This window comes from Macaca thibetana, chromosome 11 (genome assembly GCF_024542745.1).
Source record: "Macaca thibetana thibetana isolate TM-01 chromosome 11, ASM2454274v1, whole genome shotgun sequence".
Lineage (NCBI taxonomy): Eukaryota > Metazoa > Chordata > Mammalia > Primates > Cercopithecidae > Macaca > Macaca thibetana.
In genome coordinates this window covers 101,136,920-101,149,171 of record NC_065588.1, presented here as the reverse complement: position 1 = coordinate 101,149,171, position 12,252 = coordinate 101,136,920, and the positions used below count along the sequence as shown (strand labels likewise).

The following is a 12,252-nucleotide window of genomic DNA, read 5'->3' as shown; positions in this document are numbered from 1 at the left end:
GTTAAACATTGTAGAAACATAATATAAATATTTTTAAATATTTTATTTGAATGTGCTCTTTTAAACGTTTTAATTGAAATGTAATACATCTAGAGTATACAAAATACAAAATAGATCTCAGTGAATTTTCTTAATATAAACAACTGTATAACGATCAACCAGCTCAAGAAATACAATTTTGCCAGTACTACTACTTTAGTCCTCCTTGTGCCTTCTTCCAATTGCTGCACTTTGTGTCCCCATCACCAAAGGTAATCACTAATCTGATTTTCTGGTAAGCGCCTCCTTGCTTGTCTTTATAAGTGTGTATCCCTAAACACATAGTTTGGTTTTACTTGACTCTTTATAAACTATATAATGGAAGTATAGAACGTGTTTTTTTGTGTGTGTGTGGCTTTTTTCCCCTCCACATTATATAAATTTCATGAAACTGTAGTTTATTTCCATTGCTGGATAGTAATCCATTATATGGATATACTATACCACAATGTATCTATTCTGCTACAGATAGACATTGGGAGCAATGGTGCTTCCAGACTCTTTTTTTTTTTGGAGACAGAATTTCACTCTTGTTGCCAGGCTGGAGTGCAATGGTGCAGTCTCGCCTCACCGCAACCTCCGCCTCCCAGGTTCAAGCGATTTTCCTGCCTCAGCCTCCTGAGTAGCTGGGATTACAGGCATGCACCACCAAGCCTGGCTAATTTTGTGTTTTTAGTAGAAACGGGGTTTCTCCATGTTGGTCAGGCTGGTCTTGAACTCCTGACCTCAGGTGATCCGCCTGTCTCAGCCTCCCAAAGTGCTGGGATTACAGGCATGAGCCACCACACCCGGCTGCTTCCAGACTCTTAATGCACATGTTCATGAAATTCTTTTGGGTATGTATGTAGAGATGGAATTTCCAGGTCTTAGGATATGGAGATACTCAAATTTAGTAGATGTCATATGATTTTCCACATTGGTTGTACGAATTTACAGTCTAATTAGCAGAGTATGAGAGATCTCAATACTCTATATTCTTATTTCTACTTGGAATCAGTAGTCTTTTTATTTTTAGAAATTCTGGCACATGTGGAGTGGTATCTCATTGTGGTTTTAATGGAGATTTCTGTGATGACTAATGATGTATACTGACCATTTGGATATTACTGGTAAAGCTTTTTTTGTCCATTTTTCTATTTGTTTTTCTTATAGATTTATGAGAGCTGTTAGTGTTTTTCTTATAGATTTGTAGGAGTTATATTTTGGATATGAGGCTTTTAGTGCTATATATTAATACCTTTTCTCTCCTCTGTGGCAGAAGTTCTTAATTTTGAAATAGTTCTTTTCCTTCTACTTTTTTATAGTTTGTATTTTATGTCTCTTGTCTAAGAAATCTTTCCATACCCTGTGGTAATTAAGATACTCTATTGCATTACTTTGTTGAAGCTTTGTTGTTTTGCTCTTACATTTAGATCATTCCCTCCCTGGAATGGATTTTTGTGTAGAGTATGAAATGAGGCTTATGTTTGGTTACTGGTTTCTTGAGTTTTTTGTATTTCTTCATGGTTCAGTAGTCGTATGTGTCCAGAATTTATCCTTGTTGCACGTTTTCCAATTTGTTGGCGTATAGGTGTTCATAATAATCTTTGATGATTCTTTGTATTTTTGTGGTCTCAGTTATGAATCTTTTTTCATTTCTGATTTTACTTATTTGGGACTTCTCTCTTTTTTTCATAGTCTAGCTGAAAGTTTGTTGATTTTGTTTATCTTTTCAAAAAATAACTTTTCGTTTAACCCATCTGTATTTTTTAGTCTGAATTTCATTATTTCTGCTCTGATCTTTATTATTTATTTTCTTCTACTAATTTGGGGTTTGGATTGTTCTTGCTTTTCTAGTCCTTGGGGTGCATTGTTAAGTTGTTTATTTGAAGTCTGTTTTTTTTTTTGAGATGGAGTCTTGCTCTGTTGCCCAGGCTGGTGTGCAGGGGTGTGATCTCGGCTCGCTGCAAGCTCTGCCTCCCAGGTTCACGCCTTTCTCCTGCCTCGGCCTCCCGAGTAGCTGGGACTACAGGCGCTCGCTACCACACCCCGCTAATTTTTTGTATTTTTAGTAGATAGGGGATTTCACTGTGTTAGCCAGGATGGTCTCAATCTCCTGACACCGTGATCCACCTGCCTCGGCCTACCAAAGTGCTGGGATTACAGGTGTGAGCCACCACGCCTGGCCTCAATTTTTTCACATAGTATTTATTGTTATAAACTTTCCTCTTAATACTGCTATTGCTGTATTCCATAGATTTTGGCATGTTGTATTTTCATTTTCATTTGTTTCAAGAAAATTTTAAATCTTAAATTTCTTTCTTAATTTCTTAATTGACTCATTGGTCACTCAGAAGCATGTGGTTTAATTTCTATGTGTTTGTGTAGTTTCTGAGGTTCATCTTATTGATTCTAGTCTATTGAATTTGTGGAGAATATTTTGTGGCTTAAGATATAATCTATTCTGGGCCGGGCGCGGTGGCTCAAGCCTGTAATCCCAGCACTCTGGGAGGCCGAGACGGGCGGATCACGAGGTCAGGAGATCGAGACCATCCTGGCTAATATGGTGAAACCCCGTCTCTACTAAAAATACAAAAAACTAGCCGGGCGAGGTGGCGGGCGCCTGTAGTCCCAGCTACTCGGGAGGCTGAGGCAGGAGAATGGCGTAAACCCGGGAGGCGGAGCTTGCAGTGAGCTGAGATCCGGCCACTGCACTCCAGCCTGGGCGACAAAGCGAGACTCCGTCTCAAAAAAAAAAAAAAAAAAAAAAAAAAAAAAAAAAAAAAAAAAAAAAAAAAAAAAGATATAATCTATTCTGGTAGAATGCTCTGCATGCTGATGAAAAGAATGTATCTTCTGTAGCTGTTGGGTGAAATGTTCTCTAAATGTCAGTTAGGCCTGTTTGGTCTAATGTGTGGTTTAACTCCAGTGTTTCTTTGTTGATTTTCTGTCTGACTGATCTGTTCATTATTGAGAGTTGAGTGTTGAAGTCCCCTACTATTATTGTATTGTAGTCTATCTCTCTCTCTTTAGATTTATAAATGTTTGCTTTATATACTTAGAAGCTCTGGTGTTGGGTGGATATATATATAATATATGTATTATATATGTAATTGTTATGTCTTCTTGCTGAATTGACCCCTTTATCATTCATTATACAGTGGTCTCTCTTTCTCTTTTACTGTCTTTGATTTGTAGTCTATTCTATCTAGTATAAATATAGCTACTCCTTGCTCTTTTCTTGGTTTCTAGTTGCATGGAATATATTTTTCTACTGCTTCACCTCCAGTCTAGGTGTGTCTTTATAGATGAAGTGGGTTTCTTGTAGGCGGAAACCTGGATCTTATTTCTTTACCCATTTAGCCACTCTATGCCTTTTCATTGGAGAACCGAGTAATTTACATTCAGTATTATTATTGATAAGTAAGGACTTACAATTGACATTTTGTTGCTTATTTTCTTCCTGTTTTGTAACTCTTCCTTTCTTACTGTCTTCCTCTGTGATTCCTTTGTGTTTTTTCTCTAGTTGCATATTTTAATTTGCTGCTTTTTATTTTTAGTGAATAAGTTATAGATTTTTACACTGTGTTTACCATAAGGCTTAACAAAAAATCTTATAATGTTATTTTAAGGAGATGACAACTTATCTTAGATCACAAAGAAAATAGTAGAAACAAAGAAAAAAACTAAGAAACTACACTTTAACTCTGCTCCCTCCATTTTGACCTTTCGTTATTCCAATTTTCACATTTTTATATTGCCTATTTCTTAACAGGTTGCTGTAGCTATTATTGTCTTTGATAGATTTGTGATTTAGGCTTCATACTAGAGTTATGAGCAGATTGCACACCCTAATTACAGTATTAGAATATTCTTGGTTTTGCAGTGCACTTAATTTTACCAGTGGATTTTATATCTTCAAATGTTTTCTTTTTGCACATTGGTGTTTTTTTCTTTCAGGTCAAAGAACTTCCTTTAGTATTTCTTATAAGACAAATCTAGTGGTGCTGAATGCTCCCAGCTTTTGTTTGTCTGGGAAAAACTTTCTCTCCTTCATATTTGAAGGATAGCTTTGCTGGATATAGTATTCTTGGATGGTAGCTTTTTTTTTTTCCTTTCAGCATTTTGAAAATGTTATTTCACCTCCTTCTGGCCTGTATGGTTTCTGCTGAAAAGTCTGTTGCCAGATGACCTGGAGCTCCTTTATATGTTATTTCTTCTTTTTCTCTTCCTGCTTTTAGAATTCTCTCTCTGACTTTTGAGATTTTATTATTATATGCCTTGGGGTAGTCTTATTTGGGTCAAATCTGGTGTTCTCTGACCTTACTGTATCTGGATATTTATAGCTTTCTCAAGTTTTAGAAAGTTTTCAGTTTTTATTTCCTTTAATAAGCTTTCTATCTCTTGCTCTTGCTCAACTCCCTCTTGAATACGAATAATTATTATATTTGGTCTCTCAAGGTAGTTTTTTATAGGTTGTAGACAATCTTTGTTTCTTTTCTTTCTTCTTATTTTTTTAAGAGACAGGGTTTCTTTCTCCCAGGCTGGAGCCCAGCTTCAAATTCCTGGGCTCAAGTGATCCTCCCACCTCAATTCCTGAGTAGTTGTGACCACAGACATGTGACACCATATCCAACTAATTTTTTTTTTTTTTTTGAGATGGAGTCTTGCTCTGTTGCCCAGGCTGGAGTGCAGTGGTACGATCTTGGCTCACTGCAAGCTCCGCCTCCGTGGTTCATCCATTCTCCTGCCTCACTGCAACTACAGGCTCCCGCCTCCCGGCTAATTTTTTTTTTTTTTTTTTTTTTTGAGACGGAGTTCACTCCCCAGGCTTGCTCCCAGATGCTCACTCAGCCCGCCTCCCGGGTTCACGCCATTCTCCTGCTCAGCCTCCCGAAGCTGGGACTACAGGCGCCGCCACCTCGCCCGGCTAATTTTTTGTTTTTTTTTTTTTTAGTGGTCTCGATCTCCTGACCTCATGATCGGGGCTGGGATTTTGAGCCACCGCGCCCGGCCTTTTTTTTTTTTTTTTTTTTAGTAGAGATGGGGTTTCACTGTGTTAGCCAGGATGGCCAATATCTTGGTTATGATATTGTACTGTAGTTTTGCAAGATACCATTGGGGAAAAACGGGGTAAGGGTTACATGGGATCTCTCTGTATTAGTTTTTTATAATTGCACGTGAATCTACAATTACTTCAAAATAAAAAGTTTAATTAAAAAAAAGTAATGTGTGTACCTGGTTAAGCATATTTAAGCAGTATGAAAGCATAAGTGATGGAGAAAAAAGTCTCTGCTCTGCGGTATGCACCCTTACCCTGGGCCCTTCCATAGAAATGACAGTTTTTATTTTATTTTTTTGTATCTCCTTCAGCAGATATGAAATGCATGCATTTGCATTAATATATGTATTTTCTAAAAAACAAAAACCAAATAATACTCTATAATGTAGCTCTTCACTTTGATCTTCTTAATTTGTCTTAGAGCTCTTTCAATGTAGGTACACACAGATTTACCAAATTCTTCTCAGACAGATAATGCACTTATATAAGGATGTATCATAATCAATCTGCCAAGTTACCTTATGAAGGGGATTTTAATTCCCTCAAATCTTTGACTGTTATGAACAGTGATGAAGAAGAGTTATTATATGGGTGTGTTTTTGAACTCATATGCAAGTTTGTTTTTAGGTCAAATTCCTAGAAGTAGAATTCTGAGTCAAAATTATGGTTATTTTACGTTTGATTGGTATTATCAGATTCCACCAAAGAAGTTAAACCTTTACGTTTTCACAAGCAGTGCAAAAGAGTGCCTATTTCCTTATACTCTTAGCAAAAGTATGTTTTCCAACATTTTGATCTTTACCAACTCATCAATGAAAATTTTTCACCTTTTCATTTGTATTTCTATAATTATGATTGAAGGTAATTTTGTCGTATGTTTAAAAGTGAATAGGTTTATTTTCAAACTAAGTTTAAATGACAATAAAATTTTTCCCATATATAAGGATTTGGGGTATGTATTTTTTTTTAACTGCATAACCTTCTTTTACCAATTAAAAAATGTTCTCTGTCATTTTAAAGTTAGGAGTCTATAGAAGTGTTCTTCAACTTATTATTTTTAATTTTCATTTTTGTTTATTCTTGTGGATTTAAACAGATTTTTAGGTGTTAAGTCTAGTATTTATGTAAGTAATCTGACATTATGTTTGACTTGTAGATGTATACCTCAGTTTCTGCATTGATGCACTTGCAAAGTTAGGTATGACAAGAAGTTATACTTTAGGGCAGGTTCATAGCCCCAGAGCACATGCTGGATCATGGTGAAATTTGTAAGTAAGTGAACATTATTTTTTAAACTAGCTGCCTCAGCATTCCCTCTCTGGACATTTTCTGCATTATGTCCTCTTGACAGGAAAATTAACTGACAATGCATCCTGGTCTTACAGCTAATAAACACTCAATTATTAATATGTGCAGGCACAGTCATGAGCAGAATCTTCTGAGGTGGTACAAGTATGTCCATATTTCAGATGCAGAAAGTAAAGCATAATTTTGCGCAAATCACACAGTACGTTGTACAGTCAGAATTTCAGTGAAGGTGATCTGACTCTAGAGCCCTTGCTGTTGACCCCTGTGCATACTACTTCTCGCCCTTCTCGTAGTTCCCAGTTGTGTGTCAAGACACCCCAGGGTTACTGTGGGGTATTTTAAGTTTTCGAGGGAAACGCAATGTCTCCTGGATGCACTACAGACTACTAGCTCAAAGTGGCTTAACATTTCAACATTAGATCACATGCCATTTCTTTGGATGATATGTCTTTGCAAAACTGTGTTTTCAGTAGCACTGTGATAAAAAGCAAGAGTCACACAAAAATCAATATAAAACAGGAAATGAGGGTGACAGTTTCCAATTCCAACATTTAGAAGTTGTGCAGTGCCCAACACGTATGTATATCCCATTAGTAAATAATTGTGGTTGTAAAAAATGACATAAAATACTATTTTTTTCTTTCAGTTTACCTGTATAAGTTCCTCAAATGGTTACTAAAATGTTAGGAAATAAATATTTATTAAGTTGTTCGGACCTAACTGCTTAATACATAGGATTGTTAGGTATTCTTTTTGTCCTAAGGATGCTATGAAAATATTTCTCAGATACTAAGCATGCCATGAACTGAGAAAGTTTGGGAACTTCTGCAAGCACATCAGGTGGTGGCAACTTTGTGTGTGTGTGTGTGTGTGTGTGTGTGTGTGTGACAGAGTCTCACCCTGTCACCCACACTGGAGTGCAATGGCGCAATCTCAGCTCACTGCAACTTTTGCCTCCTGGGTTCAGGCGATCCTCCTGCCTCAGCCTCCCAAGGAGCTGGGATTACAGGCACATGCCACCATGCCAGCTGATTTTTGCAGAGATGAGGTTTCACCACATTGGCCAGGCTGGTCTTTGAGTTCCTGACCTCAAGTGATCCATCTGCCTCGGCCTTCCAGAGTGTCGGGATTACAGGCGTGAGCCACTGCCTGACCTGGTGTTAACTTTTGAATGATGAGGTACATACATTTGGAAAGGAAAGCTTTATATCTCATACAGGGTTGCAGCCTGCAAGGTGGCCATTCTGACAGGCTGGGAAGCATAGCCTCTAGTCAGAAGCCAGAAACAGACACTTCAAAGGAGGAGAAAAAGGAAATAGGAATTTATGCTGAGTGGGGTGGCCAAATGTACATATTTAATATTCTGTAAGAGGAGTCATGAATATTTGTAAAAGGAGAAACGTGTGCACGTGCAGTGGAACTTCATACCTCTTCATGAGTTGCATGTAGACTGGCCAGAACCACTCTGTGATCGGTGGTCTCTTATCAGGAAGGAGTGCTGGTCAGTTGTTTTGTTGAAACTACAAAAGAGGGTGGAAGCAGTCAAGATCAGCAGTGGAGTCTTTTGAAAAGGTTGATTTTTATTTAGCCCTTAGGGAAGAAAGCGTTATGGCAGTTAACAAGGAAAGGGGTATAATGGGATGTGGTTGTTGATCTCCCATGCTGTCCTGGCCGATAACTCAGTTTTCAAGATTATTCTGGGGCCCCTCTTGGCTGTGAGGGGGTTCTTTCAGTTGCTATGGGGGGATTTGGATTTTTATTTCTCACTAGTATGGAGAAAATAATGGAGAATTTTTTGGCACAATATGGGAAATCAATAATTCATAACTCTTACTGTTGTCACACCAATGCTAAGGTGTTAAGTATTTCGTAGTAATTCTCACATAAGTATTTCAGTTGAATTGAATGTGGAAAGAATAACCAAAGGGAGTAACCTATAGGCATGCATTCTAGCAGGTCTAAATCGTGATGGCATGTGATGCTTTCATGGTGCAACAACCAACACAGAAGACTTCTGTGACCAAATGTATGGGGGTTTTACCCCACACACTAGCAAGCAGTCAATTATGCAGCAGACACTGGCTGATGCAGAATTAGTGTTCTCCAATTCAATTCTGACATTATCTATCTAGAGGTAGCATCAGATCCCACAGGTTGAGGGCTCAGTCCAAAAGACTGTCCACCTCTTGAGATACCAGTTGCAAGTCCTGGCCTCCAGAATTTCTGACCAACTGGCTTCAAGCTGGGGTTCCCATGATCTCCTCTTTGGGTTTGATTGGTCTGCTGAAGCAGCTCACAGAACTCAGGCAAACACTTATGTTTACCTGTTTATCATTAAGGATATTACAAAGAATACAGATGAAGAAATATGTAGGGCAAGGTATGGGGGCAGAGGCACGGAGCTTTCATGCCTTCCCTGTGTGCTCCGTCATCTAGGAACTTCCAAATGTTCAGCTGTGTGGAAGCTCTCCAAACCAAGTCCTTTTGGACTTTTATGAAGCTTCATGATGTAGGCATGACTGATTAAACCACTGGTCATCAGTGGTCAACTTAACCTTCAGTCCCTCCATCCTCCCCAAAGGTGTTTGTGTGGGTGTGGTTAGTTTGAAAGTCCCAGTCCTCTAATCATGCCTTGGTCTTTCTGGTGACCAGTCCCCATCCTGAAGCTACCTGGGGCTGCCAGCTGTCGTCAATCAGCATACACAAAGACATCACTTTGGAGATTCTAACGATTTTAGATATATGCCAGGAAACAGGGTTGAAGACCAAATATATGCTTCACGGTATCATAGCAGGTGCCATAAAATGATGACCTAGGTAAAAGGTATTCTGAATTATATCTGGGATCTGATAAAAATCATACCTATCTCTCATGTTGTGAAGATTAAGTGAGTGAGTCTAAAGAAAAGTGCCTGGAACATAACAATCAGTGAATGTCAGATATTATTCATATTTATTATTATTATCTGTTAGTCATCATTATCATCATTGCTACCAATGTCTTTGAAAGATACATATTTCACTAGCACATCAGAATCATTAGCCCATTGTAAACATGGACAAAATTGTTTGATGGTTAGTTTTTAAGACTAATAATCTGGGGTGCCATTGAACCCCCCCTCCCAGTGCTTTTTTAGGCCCATCCTTAATTGGCTTGAACCCAATTAGAGGGATTTCTCTTGTGAACTCTTTGAACCAGGATTTTACAGAAGACTGATCTGATAAATATTTTCTGAGGTCTCTTTAGGCCCCCCAGTTCTACATCTATTTGGAACAGCCTAGGGAAAATTTGGAAACAAATTGAAATTTTCCTTCATTTATCTGATAGATAATAAGTTTTACTTTTCTCATCTGTCCTGGTATTCATAACATGTGTATTTTTGATACTTTTTGACATAAAGTTAATATGCCTAGCTCATAAAAGCTCTTACTGGGACAATCACCTTTTAATAGCACCTGTAAAATGTCACTTTGTGTTATTAAGATACTTGTATCTTTAATATCTTTATATGTCTCTTTAATATCTGTTAGTTTAATATCTGTTATTTTTATTATCATATGTAAACCAAAAAGCATCCAAGACAGGTCTCAATTTAGAAGTTTATTGTGCCAGGGTTACAGATCATGACCTGTGATATAGCCTCAGGAGATATGGAGAACATGTGCCCAATATGGTCGGGTTGTATCTTGATTTTATGCATTTTAAGGGGGACAGAAGTTACAGGCAGACATCAATCAATACATGTAAGTTATACATTGGTTTGGTTCAGGAATGTGGGACCTGCAATCAATATAAGGGAATACGAGGGTTGTATAACAAGTAGATGTAGAGTGGGTGGTAGCAACGTATCAGCTGACTCCCAACTCTAACTGCATCTTTTAAAGTGATTCAGAGTTTCAGAGCTCAGGAGAATGGGGTTAAGCTAGGTGCTCGCTGATTACGTGAACTGTGTAATTATTCAAAATGTAGTGGGGGCTTCCAGGTCATAGGTGTATTCACAGATTTTCTGATTGGCAATTGGTTTAAAGAACTAAATTATTTGAAGACGTAGAATCAATAGAAAGGAATATGTGGGTTAAGATAAGGGGTCGTGGAGACCAAGGTTCTTACTATGCAGATGAAGCCTCCAGGTAGCAGGCTTCAGAGAGAATAGACGGTAAATGTTTCTTACCAGACTTAAAAAGTTGCCAGATTCTTAATCTCTCCTGGATTAGGAAAAGACCTGAAAAGGGAAAAGGTTTTGCTACAGAGTATAGATTTTCCCCACAAGAGACAGCTTTGCAGGGCCATTAAAAAATATGTCAAAGAAATACATTTTGGGGTGAAATACTTTGGTTTCATTCAGGGTCTGCTGTCATGTATACTAGAGACAGTTTGGAATTTGGTATCTCATTGCTACAAAGAGTCTATTTTGTCAGTCTTAAGATCTCTGTTTTAATGTTAATGTTGGTCAGTTGTGCCTGAGTTTTAAAGGGAGGAGGGTATAATGAGGCATGTCTGACCCGCCCCCTTCCCATCATGGCTAAGCTAGTTTTTCAGGTTTGCTTTGGAATGCCCTTGGCTGAGAAGGGGGTCTATTCGTTTGGTTGGGGAGATTAGAAGTTTATTTTTCATTTATACATGGTATTTCTCCAAAGGCTAGACAGGACGGATATTATTTTCATTTAATGGATGAAGAAATTGAGATCAGAAAGATACATGACTCATCCAGGATCATGAAGCCAAGTTATGACAGATCCATGGCTAGAAGCACAAACCTTATTTCCAGTTTAGAGCTGTTTTTATGAACCTCTCTGCCTCACACCTTAAAATGGGGATCAAAACATGGAATTACTTAGAACTCTTGGGGTCAACTCTAGGTCCCATCTTTTGATCTTGGGGAAATAATTTAATCTCTCTGAGTCTTTATTCATTTGTGAAATTAGATAGTAATAGCACTATAGTTTTCCAGTGGGTTTGTTCTAATTAGTATTGGAAGCAAGATTCAAATCAATTGTCTGGTTCCAGTCTAACGATTGTCATCATAAAGGGATAAAGTAAAACCTTTAGGAATATAAGGCTTATGTAACAAGTAGATGTAGAATGGGTTGTAGCAGCATGTCAGCTGACTCCCAGCTCTAACTGTATCTTCTAAAGGGACTTGGAGCTTCAGAGCTGAGGAGAATGGGGTTAAGCTAGGTGCTCGCTGATTACATGAACTGTATAGTTATTCAAAATGTAGATGCCAAGTTGGGGAAAAGACTGAGATTTTGAGATTTTTAGAAATGTCTTTGTTCTAAAGTATTTTTTAAAGAGTGCCAGAAAATTTTATTTTATTTTTCTTACAGCACTGGGAGGTGTTCAGAAAAGTTACAGAAGTTTTCATTTTAGTCCCGGCACTTCTTGGTCTCAAAGGGAACTTGGAAATGACATTGGCATCCAGATTATCCACTGCAGTAAGTTTTTTCCTACCTCAAATTATGTGTGTTACCTATACTGTTTCTCTCTGTTAAGGGAAACTTGTATCAGGAAAATATTTCTTTCTCTGATATGCTTCTGCACTTCAGGGCTGTGCTAAGTAATTATGCCTGATACCATATTCTGAAAGATTGTCTCATCTGATAATTATAGGCCCTCTTTTATCCCAGGAAGTAGTTACTTACCTCCTTTGATGCCAGGACATTCTGGTACTTATCATCAATGTTTAAGGCATGGGGTAAATCAGATATTGAGATTCTTCATGGTTCGATGGTTGATTGATTGGTATTTAAACTTTCTGTAATTGTAGAAGTAATACATGCTTATTATAAAAACTAAAGAAAAGTGAAAAATATAAAAAAGAAAATCTAATTATCCACTTAGATGTAACCTCTACTAATATTTT

General features: G+C 37.8%; 1 protein-coding gene across 6 annotated transcripts in view; it reads left to right on the top strand.

Moving 5' to 3' along the window:
• Positions 1-12,252, top strand: part of SLC41A2 (solute carrier family 41 member 2) — a 141,013-nt gene that overhangs the window by 33,232 nt on the left and 95,529 nt on the right. For all 6 annotated transcript variants that reach the window (XM_050748472.1, XM_050748474.1, XM_050748475.1 and 3 more), the window contains one exon: positions 11,717-11,824. In XM_050748472.1, the coding sequence (XP_050604429.1) occupies positions 11,717-11,824 (108 nt within the window). The remainder of the gene's footprint in view (positions 1-11,716; positions 11,825-12,252) is intronic.